The sequence below is a fragment of the Megachile rotundata genome, chromosome 16 (assembly GCF_050947335.1).
Source record: "Megachile rotundata isolate GNS110a chromosome 16, iyMegRotu1, whole genome shotgun sequence".
NCBI classification, from domain to species: domain Eukaryota; kingdom Metazoa; phylum Arthropoda; class Insecta; order Hymenoptera; family Megachilidae; genus Megachile; species Megachile rotundata.
The window spans coordinates 5,834,158-5,861,829 of NC_134998.1; the positions used below are offsets into that span (position 1 = coordinate 5,834,158).

General features: G+C 35.0%; 1 protein-coding gene across 3 annotated transcripts in view; it reads left to right on the forward strand.

Annotated features, from left to right (window-relative positions):
* nAChRalpha4 (nicotinic acetylcholine receptor alpha4) overlaps positions 1-27,672 on the forward strand; it is a 247,799-nt gene that overhangs the window by 143,552 nt on the left and 76,575 nt on the right. For all 3 annotated transcript variants that reach the window (XM_003699335.3, XM_076541545.1, XM_076541543.1), the window contains exon 5: positions 13,868-14,048. In XM_003699335.3, coding sequence (XP_003699383.2) covers positions 13,868-14,048 — 181 coding nt within the window. The remainder of the gene's footprint in view (positions 1-13,867; positions 14,049-27,672) is intronic.

A 27,672-nucleotide genomic window follows, 5' to 3' on the forward strand; every position in this document is an offset into this window, starting at 1 on the left:
ATTTATTAAATTTATAAATTAATTTGTTATCAAGTTTATCAATTTTCAAATTTGAAAATTTAGAAATTAAAAAGTTTACAAATTTGTAAGTGAATAACTACATTTTTCAATTTATTTTTAAAAGTAATTGTGATAAATTTAAAAAATTTTATTTCATTGAAAAAAGATGTTTTTACTTACCTTTAATTATCAAATTTACAAGTTTTCAAGTTTTCAGATCTCAAGCTTTTAATTTTACAAATTGAAGTAATTTTAAACTTGTAAATTTCACATTATTCAATTTAGAAGTTCTTCAATTTTTTAATTTTCGCGCCTTTCATTTCCATATTCAATAAACAGATAAAAGATATAAACAATTAATATAAATTATAGTATATAAATAACGTAAATAAATAAAGTGATATTAGTTATTAATTTATTTATACTTCAAAGGATTTCCAGATCAGTTGCTTTACACATTTCAAATTTCGCGCGCTTGACCTGCCATGTTGGCACAACATGGCCGACTCATGGAAGAACCAAACGTCTTCACTAACTAATTTATTTTTACATTTACAATTGAAATACAATAAATTATGACTCGACATTTATTTTATATTACTTAAATCTTTGGCAAAAACATTCTGTTAGGTATTTTGTATTACACAAATAAAATAGTATTAAGATTTCTGATGGGACTCCATTCTTGTGACTGCATTAAAATAAATATATTAACCTTGTCTTATTGTTTTTCTATCATCAATTTAATCAAGTAATTTTAAAAACTATGATACATTAAGTTTGATAAAAATCTTTCTTTCTTTATCAAATGCACACATAAATAAATACATACATATATGTACATACGTTTGTATGTGCATAATTTTCTAATATGTATTAGGTTATAATTCGAGCTCGATTAAAATTTGCCTCTCATACCTTGATATACCATTTACATTAATGATAAACAATTTACATTCCTTCAGATACACTTCAGTTTAAATAACTTAAATAAGTAATAAAGAAACCACGAATAACAGAAGTAAGAAACCACCGTTCCCATTTATCGCCGTCCGGAATAAATACGTTCTGAGAGATATCTAAAGTGATCCGATACAATATAGATGACCTAAAACAGATTGCAAGGTAAGAAGTTAATGCACTCTACAAATTTCCTCCCGGAGCATGGCGGACACTCCGTATAATTGCATCGCTTTACTCGGCGGCGAAAAAAGAAGCGATAAAAGCGGTATTCCGTTGTCAGGCTGGCAGAGATAGAAGATATTCTCTTCCAGCGAGAATATTTCATAGAGAGTCGAAAATGGGCTTCGTTCCGTAATCCTCGCGCCCGTGGGTGGCAGTCTCCGGTGTTCCGCCATATCCGGCGCGGCTCTTCTGAAATTGAAAACGAAACGGCGTGTCGTCGCGCGTGCTGAGTGAAAACGGAAGGAAAAAGGACGAGCAAAGAGGAATCTCGAATTCCATTGGAGGTTCACTCGGCCTAGCTGGTCGGTCATTCGGAAAATCTTCGTCTCCGAGTATCGACGAGCGTTTCACTGTTCCTCTACGATCCGAGACAGAAATAGTTTTCGTTTTCGCTGTCGCCCGACAGTATTATTCTCTCGCTTTGGACGAATACAACCCCCATGGAACTTACTGTCCGCGTTCCGATATTTTTCAATGCCCACCTTGCAAACTTTCCTTATCGACACTCTCAGTATGCACGCGGACGACGAACTGAATTTATCTTTCTGCACCTAGTATTTCACCTTTGTATTTACGGTCTCGTTTCATTTTTATGAGTACGTATGTATTACAAGAGAGAAGTACCGCCATCTTGAATTTTGTTATTGAAGATCAGGTGACTGCTAAGGAACATAACCTCAAAAATTACAATTAGCTTTTACAAGATGTTTTGAAGAATTTATAAGGTCCTTCTATGAAGACCTAACCTGTAGTTATTATTCTTCTAAACAATTCTTTGAAGAACGTGTAACATCCTCCTATGAAGACCTAACCTATAAAATCATAATTACTTTTCTAAATAATTCTTTGAAGAACACATAATGTCATATGAAGACCTAACCTATAAAATCATACAAAGTCTTAAATATTCTTTGATAAAATTCTTTGAAGAATATATAACATCCTCCTATGAAGACCTAACTTATAAAATCATACAAAGTCACAAATATTCTTTGATAAAATTCTTTGAAGAACATGCAATGTCCTTCTATGAAGACCTAACCTATAAAATCATAATTACTTTTCTAAATAATTCTTTGAAGAACACATAATGTCCTATGAAGACCTAACTTATAAAATCATACAAAGTCACAAATATTCTTTGATAAAATTCTTTGAAGAACACATAATGTCCTCCTATGAAGACCTAACCTATAAAATCATAATTACTTTTCTAAACAATTCTTTGAAGAACATATAATGTCCTATGAAGACCTAACCTATAAAATCATACAGAGTCACAAATATTCTTTGACAAAATTCTTTGAAGAACATATAATGTCCTCCTATGAAGACCTAACCTATAAAATCATACAAAGTCTTAAATATTCTTTGATAAAATTCTTTGAAGAATATATAACATCCTCCTATGAAGACCTAACCTATAAAATCATGCAAAGTCACAAATATTCTTTGATAAAATTCTTTGAAGAACATACAATGTCCTCCTATGAAGACCTAACCTATACAATTATATTTCTTATTCAAAAAAATTCTTTGAACACAACTTTTCTCCACAGAAACATAACCTAAAAAATTATACCTATTTTGTGACATATACATAAACAATCTATAACCTCTTTGAAAATAATTTTCTTTCAAAACGAAATAACCTCTAAAATGATTAACTATTTCTGTTAAATTTCTATTATATCAAATTCAACAAAAAATTCAGTAATAAAATTGTCCTCTATCTGTATAAGTTAATACATCGAATTGGTAGTTACAACCACGTGACCAGAGAAACGGGATTTGAATGCAAACGCGGGAAATTCAAATTAGGAGAAAGGGAACGTGTTCCTGTGAAGAACAATAGGGCCGGTAATTCGTGAACAGATGGCTCGAAACTAACAGACATCGTCTACGTTTTCACAGACGCGATACAGACAGACGGAAAATCGGTCAGGGTGTATTAGATTCTCCGCGTAAGCCTTTTACAAAGGTAGAGAAGCGGGTAACAAGGGGAACAAAGCGGTCTGTCTTTGTTCGATGTCAAACGGGCGAATATACAATGCTAGTTTGAAGTTTGGGATGTTACTTGTTAACACTACCGAAGCTAAATACATGAGTGTCACGACTTATTTTTATAATTGTTTTCAATTTTTCTGTGTTAGATATTGATGTAGATATTAGGTGTTAGATGTTAGAGATTATTATCGTTTGGTTTGATGTATAATGGAGACGATAACCTTTTTGAGGTTAGTCCTTTTTGAGATGAAGGATGTAAATTAGATAGGGTGCAAGAGGGGTGTAGAATTTCTGAAAATGGAGGTCAAGTCGTACTATTAGAGTTTTTGTGGAATATGTACATATATAAATATGAAATACGTGTGTTATATTGCAGATACATATATTGCAATTTGTATGGTGTATATGTAGTTATATGCTGGATTGGGAAGATGACAAATTTAATTATGTAAATACCTTGTAAATTAAACAGTTGACTAGTTAACTAGTTGACAAGTTGACAGATTGACAAGTTGGCAGATTGACAAGTTGACAAATTGACAGGTTGACAAGTTGACAATTTGACAAGTTGACAAGTTGACAAGTTGACAAGTTGACAAGTTAGCTAGTTGACAATTTGACAATTTGACAAGTTGACAAGTTGACAAGTTGACAAGTTGACAAGTTGACAAGTTGACAAGTTGACAAGTTGACTAGTTGACAAGTTAACAAGTTGACAAGTTGACAAGATGACAAGTTGACAAGTTAACAAGTTGACTATTGACAGGTTGATAAGTTAACAAGTTACGAGTTAACAATTTGACAAGTTCAGAATTTGACAATTTGGGAATTTAACAATTCGGAAATTTGACAAAATGGGAATATGACAATTTGGACATTTGACAAAATGGGAATTTGACAATTTGGAAATTTGGTAAAATGGGAATTTGACAATTTGAAAATTTGACAAAATGGGAATTTGACAATTTGGAAATTTGACAAAATGGGAATTTGACAATTTGGAAATTTGACAAAATTGGAATTTGTCAATTTGGAAATTTGACGAAATTGGAATTTGACAATTTGGAAATTTGACAAAATTGGAATTTGTCAATTTGGAAATTTGACGAAATTGGAATTTGACAATTTGGAAATTTGACAAAATTGGAATTTGTCAATTTGGAAATTTGACAAAATTGGAATTTGTCAATTTGGACATTTGACAAAATGGGAATTTGACAATTTGGTAATTTGACAAAATGGGAATTTGACAATCTGGAAATTTGACAAAATGGGAATTTGACAATTTGGAAATTTAACAAAATTGGAATTTGAAAATTTGGAAATTTGACACTGAAAATTTAACAATTTGAGAATCTAAAAATTTAATTTATTAAATTAATTATCAAATTAATTGAAATTTGAAACCATAGAATATTTAAAGGTACGACAAGAATGAAAAGTGAAATAATTTAGTAATTCGTCAAAAATTCAATAATCAGGAAGAATCTACGGAAATGAGGTATGAAAAGGTGTCCGAATAAGCAATGTAGTGGAAGGCTGTTTCAATAACGTCCAGCTTTACTCAGGATTCGAGGCTGAATCGAATCAACGACAAAGGTTGAACGTCGTGACCATTTCGACAGTGTGTATAAGCCTGGTATCACGAGCCGAGGAACTCGATTTTGCGGAAACGTGTCGTAGGACGAACTGGTGTCTTCCAATCGAAGAGATTGCTCCTGGCTATATGTTCGCTTGAAAAATACTCGTGTCGTTACTTGAAAATCCAGATCCTGGTCTCCTGTTCGCGGATTTCCAGGCTTGATATTTTTCACTGAAATATCTACGTGAATCGCTGCTGATATTCTCGTTGATCTTCTATGCAAACGATGGTAGTTTGATATACTGAGGGGTAATGGTAGATCTTGTTATATTGCAGCTTATGAATATTTTAGGAGAATTGTGATTGCATGAGGAACATCTGAAACGGTGAATTTGTACCTTCATAAATTTTTAAATTTTTAAGGGGTAGTTTTTCTAGCTTTTGGATTTTTTATTTGGACAATTTTTAAATTTTCAAGTTTTAAGTTTTTCGAGTTTCAAGTTTTCCAAGTTTCAAGTTTTTAAGGTTTCAAGCTTTTCACGTTTCAAGTTTCACAAGTTTCAAGCTTTTCAAGTTTCAAGTTTTTCAAGCTTCAAGTTTTTCAAGCTTCAAGTTTTTCAAGTTTCAAGTTTCTCAAGTTTCAAGTTTCTCAAGTTTCAAGTTTCTCAAGTTTCAAGTTTCTCAAGTTTCAAGTTTATCAAGTTTCAAGTTTATCAAGTTTCAAGTTTCTCAAGTTTCAAGTTTCTCAAGTTTCAAGTTTCTCAAGTTTCAAGTTTCTCAAGTTTCAAGTTTCTCAAGTTTCAAGTTTCTCAAGTTTCAAGTTTCTCAAGTTTCAAGTTTCTCAAGTTTCAAGTTTCTCAAGTTTCAAGTTTCTCAAGTTTCAAGTTTCTCAAGTTTCAAGTTTCTCAAGTTTCAAGTTTCTCAAGTTTCAAGTTTCTCAAGTTTCAAGTTTCTCAGGTTTCAAGTTTCTCAAGTTTCAAGTTTCTCAAGTTTCAAGTATTTCAAGTTTTCAAGTTTCTCAAGTTTCAAGTTCTTCAAGTTTCAAGTTTTCAAGATTCAAATCCTTCAAGTTTCATGTCCTTCAAGTTTCAAATCCTTCAAGTTTCAAGATTGTAAGTTTCAAATTCTTCAAGTTCCAAGATTTCAAGTTTTCAAGTTTTCACCTTTTTTAATTTTCAAGTTACCAAATATTCAGTTTTCCAGATTTTCAAGTTTTCAAATTTCCAAGATTTCATGTTGTTAGGGTCTCAAGTTTTCAAGTTTTTATAGTTTCAAGTTTTCAATTTTTTAATTTTATCATTTTTCAAGTTTTCAAGTTTTCAAGTTCTCAAATTTTCTAGTCTTCAAGTTTTCAAGATGTCTAATCCATTTGAACATTCTATGCATCTCTACAACCTCACATACGGCCATATACCGAGACTCCCCTGCTACACCTTCGAACTTGCAAATAACATTATTACTCTTGGTAGACAAATTACAAATACCACCACTGAATTAATATAATAATAAAAAAATTAAAAATATGACCCATATATTTATATAACTATTATGCATTATACCGAGAGATTTCAAAAATAATTTGTTTTATGATCATCATAAAAGTAATACGATTTCATACTTATTTGAAGATAAACGAGACTAAATGTTAAGTGTATTGGAAAAGTGCGTACGAGTGTATCCGTTTGGTCGAGGATGAAGGAGCCAATAGAGGCAGCCTTTCCTCATCGATAGAAAACTGCTCGCTTTAACTGGCCCGTCCACCTTCACGAGCTAACTATAAATTTTTCTTACGGTCCAGTCGACCGATCGTTTGCCCTCCATTCTGCCTCTCCATTTATTTCCGGTGATGTGTGGCTTACACGACTCCACCCTTGTCCCATAATTCGTCTATTTACGAGCTTATCGCGACGCTTTTTAAGCATTCGATTTCTTGTCAGAGTTTGCTTCTTAACTTTGCGATTTTTGGGAGCGAAGGTGGGAGATGATGTGATCTTTAATGGAGCTATTTTCTTATAGGGTTATTTTGATGTGGAGTTGTTTGGTTAGGTGGTTAGTTGAATATTTGGACGTTTGGGTATTTGAGTATTTGGGGAATTTGGGGATTTGGAGATTTGGGGATCTGGATAATTAGAGATATGTAGGTTTGGGGATGTCGAGAGTTGGAGATTTGGGGAATTTGGGGATTTAGAGAGTTGGGAATTTGGGGAATTTGGGGATTTGGAGAGTTAGGGATTTAGAAAGTTGGGGATTTGAGGAGTTGGGGATTTGAAGAGTTGAAGATTTGGAGATTTGGGGATTTAGAGAGTTGGGGATTTGGGGAATTTGGGGATTTAGAGAGTAGGGGATTTGGGGAATTTGGGGATTTGGAGAGTTGGGGATTTAGAGAGTTGGGGATTTGGAGAGTTGGGAATTTGAAGAGAGTTGGGGATTTGGAGATTTGGGGATTTAGAGAGTTGGGGATTTGGAGATTTGGGGATTTAGAGAGTTGGGGATTTGGAGAGTTGGGGATTTGAAGAGTTGAGGATTTGGAGATTTGGGGATGTCGAGAGTTGGGAATTTGGGGAATTTAGGGATTTGGAGAGTTAGGGATTTGAGGAATTTGGGGATTTGGAGAGTTGGGGATTTAGAGAGTTGGGAATTTGGAGAGTTGGAAATTTGAAGAGTTGGGGATTTGGAAATTTGGGGATTTAGAGAGTTGGGGATTTGGAGATTTGGGGATTTAGAGAGTTGGGGATTTGAAGAGTTGGGGATTTGGAGATTTAAGGATGTCAGGAGTTGGGGATGTCAGGAGTTGGGGATTTGGGTATTTGGGTATTTGGGTATTTAGATATTTGGTAATTTGGGTATTTGGTCATTTGCAGATTTGGTCATTTGGATGGATAGTCATTTGGGTATTTAGTTACTTAGATATTTGATAATTTGGGTAGTTGGTCATTTGGATATTTGTTCATTTGCAGATTTCATTATTTATGTATTTGGTCATTTAGATATTTGATAAATTGTTTATTTAATCATTTGGACATTTGACCATTAGGACACTTGGTCGTTTGGATATTTGTTCATTTGCAGATTTGGTTATTTATGTACTTGGTCATTTGGATATTTGATAAATTGTATATTTAGTCATTTGGATATTTGACCATTAGGACACTTGGTCGTTTGGATATTTGTTCATTTGCAGATTTGGTTATTTATGTACTTGGTCATTTGGATATTTGATAAATTGTATATTTAGTCATTTGGATATTTGACCATTAGGACACTTGGTCATTTGGATATTTGGTCATTTGCAAATTTGCTCACTTAAATGGTTAGTCATTTAGGTATTTGGTCATTTGGATATTTGATAAACTGGGTAGTTGGTCATTTGGATATTTGGTCATTAAGCATATTTGGTTATTTGGACACTTGATCATTAAGATGTTTGGTCATTTGGATATTTGATCATTAGGATACTTGGTCATTTGGATATTTAGTTATTTCGGCACTTGATCATTTGAATGTTTGATCATTAGGACACTTGGTCATTTAGATATTCAGTTATTTGGACTCTTGGTCATTAGGATATTTGGTTATTTGGATGTTTGATCACTTGGATATTTAGATACTTTCATATTTTTTATCATTTTGATATATGACTACTTAAATATTTGGTGACTTGATTGATACTTTAGATATGAATTCATTTGGATCCTTGATTCCTCAGATGTATGGTCATTTAAACATATGTGAGCGTTCACATGCTTGGTTACTTTGATACATGATAAGATGGCCACTTGTTCATTTTAGTACCTGGTCATTTATACATATGTGATCATTCACATACTTGATTATTTTGATACATGATAAGATGACTACTTGTTCATTTTAGTACTTGGTCATTTATACATATGTAATCATTCATATACTTGGTTATTTTGATACATGATAAAATAGCTACTTGTTCGTTTTAGTACCTGGTCATTTTAATACTTGTTCCTTCAAGTACATAGTCATAATACATTTCTAAATACATAGATAATCAAATTGAAAACTGATCTTCACGAATATTTGCTAATTCAGTCAACTCCAACCTTTACCAATTTATTAATCTCATTAGCAAACTTCATAATTTAAAAATCAGTAACTATATCTTTATCGTACTACTCATTACCCAAACATAAACTAGCACATACACAGTATATTTAAGACTAGCACATACACAGCATATCTAAACTACATTGAGCTACCTATTCTAACCTACCCAACATGTGCTCGCGCGCTAAACGCGCCCTCTACAAAAGCTGATCGCCCTCGCACTTACAATTAGAATAACAAGCAAGTGCGTCGTGCGTTCCGCTCGAAACTCGCAAAGTGTCCGGATACTTTATCAACGATAGTGTACGATACGTGGGAATACGGGCACACCTGTGAAAAAAGAGGCTGGAATACCGCATGGCACTGTAGCATCGAGCCATTGTGCGGCGCAGAGTGCACTCTCTGCTAAATCAGCCGCTCTTTTCTTCGCTTTTTGCTTCTCTCGACCTCACCTTCACGCTCCCTCTTTTTCCTCTCGTTTCTCTGCCTCCTTCTGTGTCTGTGTTCCTCTTCAATCTATCCTTTGGCACATAACCTTGGCTAAGACGGAACGTCGAGGCAAAACCGAGGTAACGAGATACCCAAAGAGACGTCTCTTTTACTTCTTTTTCCTGCCCTCGCGGCAGCCTCCTTCTTTCCCGCCTTTTCACCCACCCTCTATCCCTTTACGGCCGCCATCTTTCACCCCCCGAACACCCCCTCTCGAACCCCTGCCGCGGACCCGATTGCTCTCGTTTTAAGCGTAAGAGCCGGTTTTCGCATGCCTCAGCAAACTCCTTTCGAACTTTCCCTCAATGCTCGAGAAAAGTTTCTCGTCGCGGCCCGCGCGAACCTCGTGTCGCCAATTTTGCCCTTTCACCCCCCTGCACCCCTATGTATCGCCTTTATGGGGACGGATATCGCGGGATTTAATCCACGCTATGGAAATTCGATTCTGTGTGTCTATCGCGATACAGACTTCCTAACATAACCTGACACTGTCAACGAAGATGGCGTTTGAAGACGTTAGGATATAGCTTTCAGGTCGATGTGTTTTGGAAATTTTTGAAAGTGTAACATTAGGATTTTTGTGTGGATTGGAATGTGGACTTAAGTTGGTTTCTGCATAGAGATGAGGGTGATGTGATTAATGGGTGGGATTTGAAATGAGATGATGAAGCAGCCCTATTTTAAATTTCCCAATATTGCAAACTAGCCAACCTCCAAATTTAAAATCTCAAAAACACCAAATCCTCAGAAACCTCCATCTACCCTCTCATAAGAACCAATCTCATACCTCATCTACCCACAGCAGATTTAACCCAAATAACCAACATAGCGCATACATCACACTAATAGCAATACTATCAAAGAATGTCTCTCACAAGTTCCTTAAAATCATGAACTCACATTTGTCTAAAAACATCCTTCACCCTGGACAGTCCACCCTCCTCACAACCAGGCAGTCCACCTTTTGCGCTCCGTTTGAAACGCTCTCTCGGTTTCTACTTGAAACAAACATTCCTCAGTTATCTCTTAAAACATACTCACATCAACAATACTTAAGGTAAAATTCCGTGATTTGAAAAGGAATCTCGAGCCGAAAGCTTTCAGCCTTCGTATCTTCAACTGCTCCATCAAAATGGACGGGGGAAATGAAAGCACCGGGCGAAAACGAGCGAAATTTCTCGAGACCTCTTTTTCAGATCCGGGGCTAAGGAAGCCTTGGTAGAAATAGTACCGCGGAAGAAATAACAATGACAGTTTAAATAGAAGCCGGGGAGGAGTTTAGTGCGTCTGAGAGAGGGGTGGAGGGGTAGATTCGAGGTGGCTGGATTGCTTCATAATAGTTTCGTCGCCTTTTAATCTTGGACGGAGAACTTCTCAAGATTCTCCCTAGGGTGTTCAATGTGGCATGGCGGAATTTGTAGAAAAATATCGATGTAGGGGAAAATGGGGAAAAATAAAGTAAGCTTCTTGAAAATATATTAGCTTATATATTAGCTTGTATACCTATGGTAACAGGAGACATTCAGGTACTTTTTTTTATTACAAAATATTTACGTCAGCAAATGTTGAGCTATGAAGTTTGATCAGTCGATCATTTTTGAAAATGGACGTTGCTATAGATGGCGCCGAGCCATAGAGACTTTAGGTATTTCTAATGAGGCTATTCCCCAGTACCTTATTTCAGACCGAATTAATTTTACACATTCCTTATTCACGTTAACTTCTTCCGCCCTTTCCGAGGCTATTTAAGGATCCACGAACATCGGAAATTATTCAGTTGATCGTTTGATCCTTCAATCGTCCATTTTTAAAGTTGCAGTAGATGGCGCTGGGCGTCACAGCCACAGAAACTTTAGGTATTCTACAATTTCTGAGGAGCTGAGCTTGTTACCTAACCTAGAGAATTGTTTCGTTCTCAAACTAAAACGAGTATAGACTCGTTCTTAAATTTATAATTTTTAAATTGAAACAGTTCCAGTATAAAGTAGTCCAAACTGAATAAATTGTAATAAAAGATTATACAATAGTAGCTAATGTAAAACATTTCGTTTGCATAAAGTAATCCATGAATCATGCTTGAAAGGAAAATCCACGTAAGTTCACAACCGAATTTTCAAGGTGCGAATCTTTTCCAGATCCGATAAAAATGGTCCACACGTTTCTTCTTTCTTCCCACAAAATAAGAATCTACGAGATATATCTTTTCATCTGGAGAGTTGTCTTTCAAACGTGGAGACACCTGACGAAAACTTCCCCTTTGCAAGCGTTAAAATTTTTTGTTAAACATTTTTCGGCAGGATGCGACATTTAGAAATTTTGAAACTTTTCAAATGAACAGCCTGTGGGACCGACGGCCATCTTGAGACATCTTGTCATCCGCCATTTTGTTCTCCAAAACTCTAAAGAAATGTTTTCTGTTATTTATATTCGTCAGTACAGAATGTCTCATAGCTTCAAATATAGCATTAATAATTAATTATGAGAGTTTCACATTTTCTTTAAAAGGTTGTTTAAGGTTAGGTTAGGTTGCATTATTAAAATGGTTCCCCAAGAGCTGTATACCAAAGTTATTTTAGATCTTTATATTCGTTGAAGTAGCGAATTCTGACGAATTATTCACGAAACAAAATGTATGTATTCTTAATTTAATCGAACGGAAGTTTTATTTGCCATGTCGTCTCGCATTTCTCATGCGATTCTGAACGGAATTATTTCCCCGAGAAACATTCTCAATTCCATTCCCTAATGGCCCATTAAATGCTACTTGATCATAAACGAGAGCATCGCGCGTCTCTTTGTATTGTTTTAGTTATATATCCACTTGTGTACGTGTACTCGTTAAGCTTTATGATCGAAATAAGAGCCTCCTCGTGCCAGTGTGCCAGGAACACTAGCATCAACGAGATTTCGAATGGCGGATAAATTGGAACGAGCAGAACGTACTCGCTAAAATAGTCGCGCTTTGATACACGCGCGACGCGCATTGGTTTATTTACAATTTCATACCAATATTGATTGTACATTCGCGCCTATAACATGTTTGTTGATCGTTGTTGAAGTTTCTAGCGCCTCTCGAGCGTACCGGGATATTAAAAGCAACTGTATTATCGTGGGTCGATCAAATATCTGTTTATCTCATTAGCAGATGAGGTATCGTTTATTCAAAAATTATGTGTCGCGTGATATAGCGTAATTGTAATCATCTTTTTGTAATAATAACGTTTTTCAGTTTTTAATTAATAATTAATAATTTTTAGTATCTAATTTACACATTTTAATATTTACATTTACAAAACGTTGTTTAAACATATATCTAGTTATACTTTTAATTTATTATGTAGTTATTTTTTTATTTATTGATATTTTTTGTACTTGTATTTTGGAGACGCTGTTATTTGTGTACTCATATTTTTTAATATCTAGTTGTTTATTCAAATTTTGTTTACATTTACATTTTTTATATTTAAATTTAGAAAACACTGTTTACATATTTGTGTATTTATACTTTTTAAGATTTCATTAGTTATATATTTACGTTTTAATATTTATGCATTTGTATGTTTGTATATGTATTTATTTACAGTTATTAATAATTTATAATTTTTAAATTATTTCTCCAAAAAAAATTCAACAAATTCCTACAAAATTTAATTAAACTAAAAATGCAATATTCCATAATTGAAAATTTTTGAATTATTAATTTTGTTAAATTAATACCTGCAAAATTAAATTTGGTAAATAATTTGTTCATTCAATTATTCATAATATATCAGCTTTTACAAGTAATGAAATATGCTCAAAGAGCAGCGGTTCTCAACCAATTTTATATAAATAACATTACTCAATTTTATCAAATTACAGTTCTACAAAATTTGAAGTTTTCCCAATTTTCTTATTACCACTAATAACAGTAATACTGCAAATGCACAGACTGCGCGTGTCTCACAAGAAGTCTCGTACCGCTACAGAAACCGATAGTATATTCCGTACACGCCTATTCCAATTGACATTACCATTATGTTAATCGAATCTCCAACAATACACTTTAGCTCAAAGGTACACGCGAATCTGGGCGTGTCCATTTCACTCTGTTCAATTGAATCCGCGCTTCCGGTAGACATCTCACGACGCGCGCAGTGACAGTCCCGTTTGAAATTGAAAAAAATATTGAGAACCTCTGCGCAATCAATAAACAACTCGGTGCAAATGTGTTTGCATTTTCCAACTCAATATTTTATCGACCCCCGTTTCACCGCACCGCAACCCATAAAGCCACAAGCTCATTGATCGCCGGTCCGCGACAAAAACCCTCGGTTTCTTGGACACCTTGGTTCATCTCGTTTTCCGCGTCAGCGAGCGAACTCGTCCGCCCGCTCATCGACAAAGTTCGCTCTGTGCCTTTAGCCGGCGTTAAAAACACATAAGAAAAAAAAAACTAAAAACAAATAACGGCTTGATATCGAATCGGAAGTACAAAGTAAGCTCGACCGCCGCAGCGCCCAGAACCACTAATGTGCTCGCTCGCAGCGCGGACGGCAACTTCGAGGTGACCTTGGCCACGAAGGCCACCATCTACCATCAAGGATTGGTCGAGTGGAAGCCGCCCGCCATTTATAAATCATCCTGCGAGATCGACGTGGAGTACTTCCCATTCGACGAGCAGACCTGCGTCCTCAAGTTCGGTTCGTGGACCTATGACGGCTTCAAGGTAAACTTGCATGGTAGCCGCTAAGTTGCTGGAGCAGAAATCCGCGGACAATCGGGAGGTGGATCGAGCCCTCAGCTCGCGATACGTCCCGGATTGTCGATAGTAATAAGACACTAGACTAGCCCTCTAACGATCGGCTCGTCGCGTTTCCAAACTCGTTTGTCCGAGCCCGGGGCACTCGATTGCCCGCGCTAGGATGCTGCCTATTCATTTGTGCATCTCGAGATGGGAAGGGCAGCATCGTACGATCGTCGATGAGCCAATCGTGATCACGCTCGGCTCGTTTCTTCGGTGATTCCAGCGCCGACGGGAACTACGAGGTGACCCTGATGACCAAGGCCACCGTCTACTATTCGGGATTGGTCGTCTGGCAACCGCCGGCCGTATATAAATCCTCCTGCTCCATCGACGTTGAGTTCTTTCCGTACGACGTACAGACCTGTGTTTTGAAGTTAGGCTCCTGGACCTATGACGGTTTTAAGGTGCCAACGCCAACAGCAACGAGCACGATCGCCAGAATTTGAACATTTTTTGCTCGTCGTATCGTTATTATACATATATAATAATAATCGGTCCTACTACCTACTTTTTCTGTTTCATTTGTTCGTATATCCTTGGTTGACAACTTTCGTTTCTTTGTGTTCCATCAGAGAATGCCACCTTGATACCCGTTAATCGTTTCTGCGATGCGCTGGTCTTGGACGTCATACGTCATATTTACTATCTATATATATTATATATATATTATGTATGTGTATATTCGCTAAGGGGAGCCACGGTTTCGCCATCTTCAATCGGTGCTTCGGTATCGAGGTTAGCGGACATCTTGCGGGGTTACCTTTCTCATGCTTTTCAATTTGTCATATTTCTAACTTTGGTTGGAAATAGTTGTAACTTTGGTTAGAAATATGGTGGTTGATTAGAAACTTTGGTTATTAACTTTCGTCAATTTGGCGGTTATAGTTTATTTTATTTATACGTGGTACAAATCAAAATTATTTTGTTCATATAAAAATCGAAATTATAGCTGTTTGGTTTACGTAAAAATCTAGAAATACTTAATTCATATTAACATCAAAAATTGTTTTATGTAAAAATTAAAATTACAATTACCTGCTAAATTTATATAAAAATCACAATTGCATTATCTTGGTTTAAAAAATTGTATTTCCTTAATTTACATTAATTTATTAAAATCAACATGTTGCATTATTTATACAGAAATAAAAATGTAACAGTTTTAATTAATTAAGATATCTAAGTTCAACGAGCAAGAAATATATTGGGAGATTATTTTCATTTGTAACTAGCAGCGCGCAATAGATGGACCACTCGCATTATATTGCATAGCGTACGACCGTGACGAGTTGCTAGTAGCAAATGAAAATTTTCACTGATAATTTTGTGCTTTTTATCAAATTCGAACCGTTTTTCTCCATTTCCTATCTACTTTATCGCACTCACACATATACACTCTTCATTTATTGCATTTAATGTACTTAACCACCTCGCTACCACTTGCTTCAAGTTTCTATTTAACACCGCTTTAAGGGTGCAATTTGCAATTTTTTCATTGTATAATAATTATTTGGTTCAAAGAAGTCCCAAAATTTTGTGGTGTACATTCACTTTTAGGAATGGTAACATTTTGAATTAGTTATGTGAAATATAGTACTTTCACCGGGCCCAAAACTTGGGACCCAAAAGTCCTAAGATTAATAGTTTTGAAGTTTAGTATTTCTGAAGTTCCAACATACTAAAATTCTGAATATCAGAAGTCTATTTCTATAGTTTCAAACTTATAGCCCCACACTTTCAAATTCTCAAAATCGCAAAGTTTTATGGTCCCAAATTCCTAAAGTCCCAAATTTCCAAAAGTCCCAAACTTCCATAATCCCAAATTCTCAATATCCCAAACTTGTATTGTCCTAACTTCCCAAGGTTCCAATCTTCTGTAGTCCCAAACTACTATGGTCCCAAACCCCTTAAGTCCTAAACTTCAGTAGTCCCAAATTTCCAAAGTCCTAACCTTCTATTATTCTAAACTCTCAATGTCCCAAACTTGTATTGTCCCAACTTCTCAAGGTTCCAATCTTCTGTAGTCCCAAACTCCTGAAGGCCCAAACTGCTATAGTCCCAAATTCTCAAAGTCCCAACCTTCTCTTATCCCAAACTTGTATTGTCCTAACTTCCCAAGGTTCCAATCTTCTGTACTCCCAAACTACTATGGTCCCAAACCCCTTAAGTCCTAAACTTCAGTAGTCCCAAATTTCCAAAGTCCTAACCTTCTATTATTCTAAACTCTCAATGTCCCAAACTTGTATTGTCCCAACTTCTCAAGGTTCCAATCTTCTGTAGTCCCAAACTCCTGAAGGCCCAAACTGCTATAGTCCCAAATTCTCAAAGTCCCAACCTTCTCTTATCCCAAACTTGTATTGTCCTAACTTCCCAAGGTTCCAATCTTCTGTACTCCCAAACTATTATGGACCCAAACTCCTTAAGTCCCAAACTTCTATAGTCCCAAATTTCTAAAGTCCCAACCTTCTATTATCCCAAACTCTCAATGTCCCAAACTTGTATTGTCCCAACTTCTCAAGGTTCCAATCATCTGTAGTCCCAAACTATTATGGACCCAAACTCCTTAAGTCCCAAACTACTATAGTCCCAAATTCCCAAAGTCCTAACCTTCTATTATCCCAAACTCTCAATGTCCCAAACTTGTATTGTCCCAACTTCCCAAGGTTCCAATCTTCTGTAGTCCCAAACTACTGTTAATTCCAAACTCCTTAAGGCCCAAACTTCTATGGTCCCAACCTTCCATAATCCCAAACTCTCAGTGTCCCAAACTTGTATTGTCCCAACTTTTCAAGATTCCAATCTTCTGTAGTCCCAAACTATTATGGACCCAAACTCCTTAAGTCCCAAACTCCTGAAGTCCCAAATTTCCAAAAGTCCCAACCTTCCATAATCCCAAATTCTCAATGTCCCAAACTTGTATTGTCATAACTTCCCAAGGTTCCAATCTTCTGTAGTCCCAAACTCCTTAAGGCCCAAACTTCTATGGTCCCTAATTTCCAAAGTTCCAACCTTCCATAATCCCAAACTCTCAATGTCCTAAACTTGTATTGTCCCAACTTCCCAAGGTTCCAATCTTCTGTAGTCCCAAAATCCTTAAGTCCCAAACTCCTATAGTCCCCTCTATCTATATTTATCATATTACGTTCAATACTATTTTACATTAAATCTGTACCCGTCATGTTACATTTTATATTCTACCACACTCATATTACATTTCTAATTTTTCGACAGTCATCATGTGTACATTCTAAATTTTTCTGCAATTATTACGTTATATTCAATATTCCTCGACATTCATCATACTTTGTTGTCGTAACGTCAACCCTGAGGCAGTTATTGAAGATGGCAAACAGTGACTCGACCTACGCGTACACATATATTTCAATATTGTTACTTGGTGTGGACTGCAGTGTTATTTGATTGACATTCGTCATGATGTCGTACGGTCAGCTCGTTTTTATATACGTATTATTATTCTGCGGTGTGCTCGAACGATTCTTACAGGTTCGCGTCCTTGAAAACGCGATTATTTGAAGACTGCTCGCGTCGTCGTTCTTGCGAGGATTTCAATCAAAATTCATTCATTGATTATTAATAACCATTGACTGCTACGTTTTATCATAAGTAAAATTAAAATCGCATTTAGAATGAAAAATGGTCCACAAAATGGCCGCCTATGAGTCTACAAAATGGCCGCCTATGACTCTAGAAAATGGCGGACTATAATTTTACAAAATGGCGGACTATGATTCTACAAAATGGCCGACTATGAAACTCGTTTAAAAATGGCGATGTTAAAATATTAATCGTTGATGTTTTGAATGTTGAATTTTTAGTGTTTGTGGCAGTCAGTGTGGCAACTATGTGGTAAATTCTTCTAGATTTTCTTAAAATTTGATCCTCGCATCGACGAATGGCTTGAGAGAGCTACACGTCGAAGGTTTCGAAAGGATACCTCGATTACGAGCTTCGAAGCGTATCCAAGCTGGTCAGTCGTCTTGCTCTGTGACATTTGCAGCTCGGTGGAAACATTAAACGTCCGATCCTCAGATCTGATTGTTCATTTATCATAGCTGTCATTAAACTTTAGACGACACTGTACACTATACACTTAGGGAGAGGGGGATATTTTCAGACTAACATACATGATTTACACTTATGGCTTTTTTATTAGGTTGTTGTGTAAGAAAGATGGGTGATTTTTAATTTAGTGATGTTGTAAATAGTATTTGTATTAATGAGTTAAAGTTGATAAGAAATTTTATAAGAAAAATTTCTAAAGTCTCCAAACTCAAAAATTCTTATATTTAAAAATCTCAAAACCTGAAAATTTTCAAACCCCTAAATTTCAAGCTTCAGAAATTAAAATTCTGCTTAACGGCAATATAACGAGAGACTACTATAATACTCTAATTTTTCAATTCTTTCATTCCAAATTTGTAGTTACTGTATCTACAACAACCTAATAACTAAAGAACACATTCATACACTCTAAATTATTCAGAAAACACAAACACTCATACAATCATACACACCTTGTACACACATTCAAAATTCTACCACAATAAATATTCCACAATAAATATTACCAAAGCAATAAAATCTCTAATTACAAACTACTTCACTTTTATTTATAACACATTACTTCACAATGTTTCACCACACTCCGCTCACAAATTGTTTCACTACAAAAAGCAAAAAAAAAAGAGAGAGAGTTAGTTGTTCAAAGTTTTTGTTTTCTGTTTAGGAGTTCGCACTTTTTCCGTATCATGGCGTCAGCCTGGAAGTTCAATTAATTTCTCTGTCGTGTAGGGAAAGTTGTTTTAAAGTTGATCAACACCCCGGGACAGCACACGGATATTTCGTTGCAATAATTATCCAAATAAATCTCGCTGGAAAAACATTTTGATAATTATTTAAAAAACGGACGACATCTGTACTCAATGTTTTTTTATGTAATTTGTGGAAGGAGACATTTTGAACAACTTTTCTTAATGTGGACCAATATTTTAGTGTACGGGAAATATTTAGTAAGGTTAGGTTAGGATGCAAGGTAAAAAGATGAATGTACTATATTTTATTAACTCATCAAGTTTTTATATTTGCTTTTTTCATGAAATTGAAGAATACTTCAGTTTTTTAAATACTTTACATTTTTAGAGTACTTTATGCTTTTTTATGTAAATTTTGGCACTTAGGGTTTCTTTCATGTGACATTAAAAGCAGATATAATGGAAGATATTGCATTTAGGAAGAAGAGGTGATTTCTTGAAATATAATGCAAATATAAAAAGTTGATATATAGTTAATAAAATGGAGCATAACTTACGTTAATAAATTATAGACTTACTTGATAAAAATTATAAACTATAAACATACTTGATATAAACTATAAACTGTAGACATACTTGACTGACTTGATGTGAACCCACAAGTTGGCACGTAACGTCGACCCAAAGTACAGATGTCAACCCATGAGTTGGCGCGTGAGATCCACCCAAAGTACAGACGTCAACCCACAAGTTGGCGCATGATCAAAATAGTGAAACTTCCAATTACACTCACTCTCCAATTCTCTGGCCGGGCTAATGACCATAGCAGTCGACGCCCAAAATAATAAACAACAATTCTCTGGAAACTGTAGAATACCTAGACCATAGTCCCTAGAGTCTTCATGGTTCCTAAGACTCCCAGATTCCATATCCATAGTTTCAGTCTCCAGTGCCTCTAAGTTCGCTAGGACCTCCACAGTCCGCAGTCCCTGGATCCCTAGGTCACATCCCCACATTCTCTACAGTTCCTGAATTCCCTAGATTCTCACAGTCCTCGGAATCGCCATATTTCCTAGCTTCCAGAATCCCTACGTTCCCTTGGATCATCACAGTCTCTACTGTAGACAAGCCAGGAATTGACGCGTAGGTCGAGCCAAAGTAAAAGAAGCCACTCGCTCCACCTAACCCACTGTGAACACTTCCAGTTACATTTCGGCAAATAAGAATAATGACAATAACTGCTGAACGCAATTCGCACTATCTCACTCTCGAGACGTTTGCCCACCGTCTTTGGCCTAATTGGTGTGCGGGAGCCAATATACCGAAAAGGCGTCCATTTTTCTATTCTGACCAATCGTAGCTCTAAACAGCTGGGTCCCGCGCCAACTCGTGGGTTGACATCAGTACGTGAACCGCACCATCAATAGTATAACTTACTATTTTTAAAAGTCCTAACAATGATTCAAAAAATAGTGGTCCATATTTCCCTAAAACGTTCTTCAAAATGTCTGATTCGTCCGCTTTTTAATCACCGACATTTCCATCAGGATCAAGAGAAAAAAACAGATTCGATCGGTTGGTGAAACACGAAAAGGAACGCTACGAAGTTCAATGTTCTTTTCGTTAGTCGGCGAACACACACGCGCATACACATACGTAATATCACACATATCTGTGCATACATAGCATGAAAATGGTCGAGCATGTTTCATGGAGGCATCGCTTATGAGCTGAGTGTGTAGCGAAACGAAGAATTGGATGTAAAAACAGAAGGGTAAAAACGAAGGGGAAGAGAAGGAAGCAAAAGAAAGGTCCCCCATAAAAATTCGAGTCCCGGAAAAATGTCGAGCAAGCGGGAACGTATGTACATATGTACAGTATGTTGTAACCACTCTATTCTTTCGGTTTCGGTTTGTTTTCGAAACTTTATCGTTGGCTAACGTGCTGCAATTCTCTGTCGTACATGGTTGCTGTTGTGCTCGTAAAAATTGTGGAAAATATGAAAATGTTCGATCGTAAATCAGTTTGTGTCGTAACAAATTGAAAAATTCCTTGATGCTCGTAAAAATGTGAAATGCAAATAATCTCATTACTTTATGGTCTTTTTGGTGACTCGAGAAAGAAAATTTAAAAATATTCATTATTCCCTTATTCTTCTTTATCTACATTGGACAATTATTTTTATTTATTGATTTTATCGAAGCAATATATTTTAATATATTGTATTATGATAATTTATTAATATATTTGACAATATACTTCATGATATATTTATGCACTTAATTATAACAAATACAACTAAATATTAATACTAACGTTATCAGAATTTAACCATGTATCGAGAGATGATTCGGATATTGATTAATTAAATATTCCATCGGTCCATTCACAGTTCATTTACCACAATCTCTCTAAAGTGACTGATTGTCTATCCAACAATAATAAATATTAATATTTATTTGGAAGAAGTATCAATAATGTTTTCGACAACCAAAGAAATCATAAGGCAAGAATTAATGATCCTGAACCACAATACGATATTCGAATAACGAATCCATTAGTTACACAAAAGGCCCTGAATCATTACTCCGGCCATATGCCTCGAGAAAATTTATTAGATTGCTATTACGAAATGCCCGGTGAAATTCCATATTCGTGGATCTATAATAAAATCCCGAGAATGCAAATGGCGGTATTAAATAACCTCCCGGTCGTGTGAACGTTTCGTTGGAAATTTCGATGAAAATGGAGGAAATTGCATGTAACTTTGGTTCTTGAACAAAGAGAAAAGAGAAACGAAGGAATTGTAGCATGATATGGTTTGTTCGAGTCTGGAATAAAAGGGAAAAACGTGGAAGCAACTTTTGGCGGGAATTTGAGGCTTGTTTGAATTGTGCCTATGGTAGCTTCGCCGTTCGTGTACATATGTGTTTCAGTGGTAGATTTTGGTGTGAATGAAAGAGAAACGAACGGTACGGAATTAACGTGATTTAACTGAAATTTAATTAGAACAATTTTTATATTCGAAGTCAAACATAACCTAGACTTCGTAGAAGGAAATTAAGTTAATCTAACCTAACTTTTATTGACCATAACTTTAGTAACGTAACATTAATGTAATTCTTCATACAACAAAATTAACTTAACTTAATTTAATTTTTATTAAGGTTAACTTTATTGACATAACTTAACATTAATTTAACATAAATCTAAATTACAGAGAAATTAACCCAACCTAATTTTATACTAAAGTTAACTTTATTAACATAACCTAACCTTAACTTAATTTACAGAAAAAGGAACCTAACCTAATTTTTCTTGAGGTTAACGATATTAACAGAACCTAATATTAACTTAACATAAATTTAATCTACAAGAAAATTAACCTAACATAATTTTTATTGAGGTTAACGTTATTAACAGAACCCAACATTAACTCAACATAAACCTAGTTTACAGAAAAATTAACCTAACATAATTTTTATTGAGGTTAACGTTATTAACAGAACCCAACATTAACTTAACATAAACTTAATTTACAGCAAAAGGAACCTAACCTAATTTTTCTTGAGGTTAACGTTATTAACAGAACCTAATATTAACTTAACATAAATTTAATCTACAAAAAAATTAACCTAACCTAATTTGTATTGAGGTTAACTTTATTAACATAGCCTAACATTAACTTAACATAAACCTAGTTTAATGAAAAATTAACCTAACATTATTTTTATTAAGGTTAATTTTATTGACACAATCTAACATTAACTTAACATAAACCTAGTCTAAAAAACAATTAACCTAACCTAATTTTATACTAAAGTCAATTTTATTAACATAACCTAACACTAATTTAACATAAATCAAGTCTACAAAAAAATTAACCTAACCTAATTCTATACTAAAGTTAACTTTACTAACATAACCTAACATTAACATAACATAAACCTAGTCTACAGAAAAATTAACCTAACCTAATTTTGTATTAAAGTTAACCCTATTAACCTAACCTAACATTAACTCAACGTAAATCTACTTTACATAAATATTAACCTAACCTAATTTTTATTGAACTAAACTCAATCGACACAGTTCAACACAAATTCGACCTGAATGGTGTTTCTCATCCAAAAAGCGATGTTTTCAATAAAAAAAATGTTTGTTGAAATGATAAAAATGTATTAGATGCTAAATAAACGTACTGGCCGGTGGTAAAACGAAATGAAAAAGTACGCGAACGTTCAACCGTGAAAACCGAGGAGTTCAAAGCGGTGGCCTCTCTGTTAGGCGTGATTTCTCGCGACTCTCCCCTTTGCCGGCGCAATAAAGAGAGGATCGATATTCTGGACGCGTGTGTATACCAGGGAATCCCATGCACTTGTACATACAAGAGCGTATCTCTTCCAAAGAGGCTGTCAGTCGCGTCGATGCTTGGAAGTTTCAACCACGCGTGTGAAGATACTTGAATTCGGCTTTCTAACCAAAAATATTCGACCGAACCTCGGAAAATTTATCATGGAAAGATAAATATATTACATTGACAAATATTTTTCTTTCTACAACTTTCGACGGGGTACTCGACAGTCTTGTGACATTTGCTGAATTTTTTAAATGTAAAAGAAACTGGTAGTTTAAACGATTCTCTCCTTATATTGCCGAATTGTTAAAAAAAATAAAGTCAAGCAGCTATAACAAAATAATAAAATAACTAACTAAACTAATCAGTAATGCAAATATTTTGTGGTCCTAATAAGAGAAACAGGCAGTTCAAACGATTCTCTTCTTATATTGCCGAATTCTTAAAAAAATCAGATTGAAGTAGTTACAACAAACTAATAAAATAACTAACTAAATTAATCAACAATGCAAACATTTTACAGTCCTAATAACAGAAACAGGTAGTTCAAACGATTCTCTCGCTATTTTGCCGAATTGTTAGAAAAATTAAACTAAAGCAGTTACAACAAAATAATAAAGTAACTAACTAAATTAATCAGTAAGGTAAATATTTTACAGTCCTAATAAAAGAAACAGGTAGTTCAAACGATTCTCTCCCTATATTGCCGAATTGTTAAAAAAATTAAACTAAAGCAGTTACAACAAATTAATAAGGTAACTAACTAAATTAGTCAGCAATGCAAATATTTTACAGTCCTAATAAAAGAAACAGGTAGATCAAACGATTCTCTCCCTATATTGCCGAATTGTTCAAAAAATTAAACTAAAGCAGTTACAACAAAATAATAAAGTAACTAACTAAATTAATCAGTAAGGTAAATATTTTACAGTCCTAATAAAAGAAACAGGTAGTTCAAACGATTCTCTCCCTATATTGCCGAATTGTTAGAAAAATTAAACTAAAGCAGTTACAACAAAATAATAAAGTAACTAACTAAATTAATCAGTAAGGTAAATATTTTACAGTTCTAATAAAAGGAACAGGTAGTTCAAACGATTCTCTCCCTATATTGCAGAATTATTTAACTAATAAAAACTTGCAATACTTCTACAAAATTTTATTCGTGAAAATAGCAAATAATTAAAATCCATACTATAAATGTAATTAACATCTTGCTATAATTAAATCGTTCTAAATTTCCTTGTAACTTAAACATAGTCTTAACGAAAGATAAACATTGTTCAAAATAAAAGCAAGTTTGTTGTTGACGCTGTGAATTTCAGCTTCGTTAAGATAAACATGCAACAGTGTGTGCATGCTCTGTAAATTTATCGTTGTCGTTGTATCACTGTTATTATCACTTAAGTAACGTTTAATTAACTATTATCTTAAACTTTATTAATGTAATATAACAATTTAAATATTTCTCTACTTTTATTGGAGTCAATCAGCTTTTCTCTGAAACTTTTAGTAATGCAGCGTCTGTTGGTTATATAGTAGTCTCTCGTTATATTGCCATCGGTGAGATTGTGGCAAAAGACAATTTTTTAAAATTGGAAATCTCTAAGTTCAAAAATTTGAGAAACTTCAAAACTTGAAAACTGAAAAATCTAAAAATTTGGAAATGTTTAAATATAAAACTTAAAACTTTAAAAATTCAAAAATTTGTAATTTTCTGATTTTTTATCGAATCGAATTGAATCGAAATTTTGACATTAAAAAATTTCTAAGCATCCAAACTTGAAAATCTGAAAATTTTAACTTCGAACAAAAACGGCAATATAACAAATACCTACTGTACACCGTCTACGTACCTGAATTACTCGTACAGGCACTAAAGAACAAAGTTTTCAACAAAGTCCTCCCACAATTTTGCAAATCTAAAACGAGATCCACCTAATCGCCAATAATATCGCAACTGAAACACGCAGTATAATTTCTCGTAAAGAAGATAACATCAGCCTCTGCGATTGCTGCAACGTGATGGAATATTGTTTCAGTAATAACCGCGGAAACGATTAAGTATGTGCATTTTAATCAAGCATATTGTAAGTGCGCTCGAAACGGTGACATCAGGACGCCATCATAAATTTCTCTCGTTAAACCATGGCAAATGGTGGAGACATTAAAATGGCGTCGAAGCCGCTATTGTCTCATCTCGAAAATTGATTTTCCTTGCAAATCAAGTTCACGGTAATAAAGTTTATCGATCGGAATTAGGTCGACTCTAAAGAAGTGAACCATAATATTTACGAACTCGGAAACAAAATGGAGTCTCCGAAAATTAAAATGGCGAATCTTTAGATATCTTTACTAGATGAATCATGCAGGTCGATGAGCTATAAATTTATGAAGTAACTGTTGCTTATCAGAATTTTGTCAGCGTCCTCAAAATACGTGATAACGTGTAGATAATTTTAACAATAACGCGTATCGGTTACGCTAACTAAACGCGACATTATGATGGCCCGTTAATTTCACGTCGAGCGATTATTGGCTTCCAAAATGCATGCACAGCCGGTATTCTCCACCGCAAATTAACTTCGAGCGATATTTATTATGAAAAGCGTTGCAAATTACAGACCCGGCATTTTGCCGGGGAAATATATGTGCATCCGCTTTAAAATTAAGATGACTATAGCGGGGAGGAGGTGGGGACGTGTGCAGTTAGCTTGCAGGGAAATTTAGTGTTGGCTTCTTTTCGATGTAGATTGGTAGGAGGATATTGAATTATTTGCTTTTGATTTTGGGGAAATAAAGAGGTAAAATTGAATAATTATGAATCCTTAAATAATCCTAACTTTCTCAATCTTTAAATTTTCAAATCTCAAAATCTTTAAATTTATGAGACTCTAAATTTTAAAACACAAAATTTTTAAATACTGAAAATCTAAATTCGCAAATCTCCAAGCCTCTAAATTTCCAAATCCCTAATTCTGAAAATCTATAAATTTCAAAATCTCTGAATCACCAAATTCCCAAAACTCCAAATCCCCTAAACTCCAAATCCCTAAAACTCCAAATTCCTAAATCTCCAAATCCCTGAATCACCAAATCCCCAAAACTCCAAATCCCTAAAACTCTAAATCCACAAAACTCCAAATCCCTGAATCTCAAAATCCCCAAAACCTCTAAATATGTAAATTTTGAAATTCCCAAATTCCCAAACTCGAAAATCCCCAAAACCCCAAATCCCCAAAGCTCCAAATCCCTAAAACTCGAAATCCCCAAAACTTCAAATCCCCAAAACTCCAAATTCCTAAAACTCCAAATCCTCAAAACTCCAAATCTCTGAATCACCAAATCCCCAAAACTCCAAATTCCCAAAACTCTAAATCCACAAAACTCCAAATCCCTGAATCTCAAAATCCCCAAAACCTCTAAATACGTAAATCTTGAAATTCTCAAATTCCCAAACTCGAAAATCCCCTAAACCCCAAATCCCCAAAGCTCCACATCCCTGAATCACCATATCCCCAAAACGCCAAAACCCTGAATCACCAAATCCACAAAACTCCAAATCCCCAAAACTCAAAATCCCTAAATCTCAAAATCCCCAAAACTCCAAATTCCAAAACCTCTAAATACGTAAACCATGAAATTCCCAAATTCTCGAACTCGAAAATCCCCAAAATTCAAAAAACCAAAATCACCACAAATTTTCAAAATCTTAAATTTCCAAACGTCCACAATTTCCACCTCCCCAATTTTTCAAACCCAACCAAATTCCAAAATTCCCAAAAGCCACACTTCTTTTATGCACGAACCTAACCTTTAACAAAGCAAACAAAAAAAACATTAGTAAAACAAAAATGTATGCTTGTGTATTCTTAATGACAGACGTACTCGTGTAATGAATGACGAGTACACGTACAACGGAAGCATTACATGGTAAATGAAAAGCAAATGAGTGAATCTAATTTCAATTTGAATAAGCCCCGGCATCTCGAATGGAGATCTAACATCTGTTTGATGTGCACTCCTCTCTGATCATCCGTATCAGCCTGTACACGTGGCAAGCAGAGTAAGGATCGAATTCAGGGGGATCGAGGAAGCTCGAAAAGCAACATTTGCACTACCTTCTAAACAATGTAACGCGCTTATAGGATTTAACGCAAAGTGCATGGCCGACGACGCGCCATGGCGATCCTATTACCCTTAGATCACTATAGTCGGAGGTTACGTAAAGTAGATAGAGTGGCACGGATGAACGATACCGATTTGAGCTGCGAACGTATAAGTATCTCACGAAATCATCGATTTACTTTTTTACTCTAGGTATATTGCCGTTTTGTTTGATAATGTTGCGGTCAGTTATCGATTGTTCAATTATGCGATGGTCATTTGTGTAACGGTCAATTAATTATCAATGGTG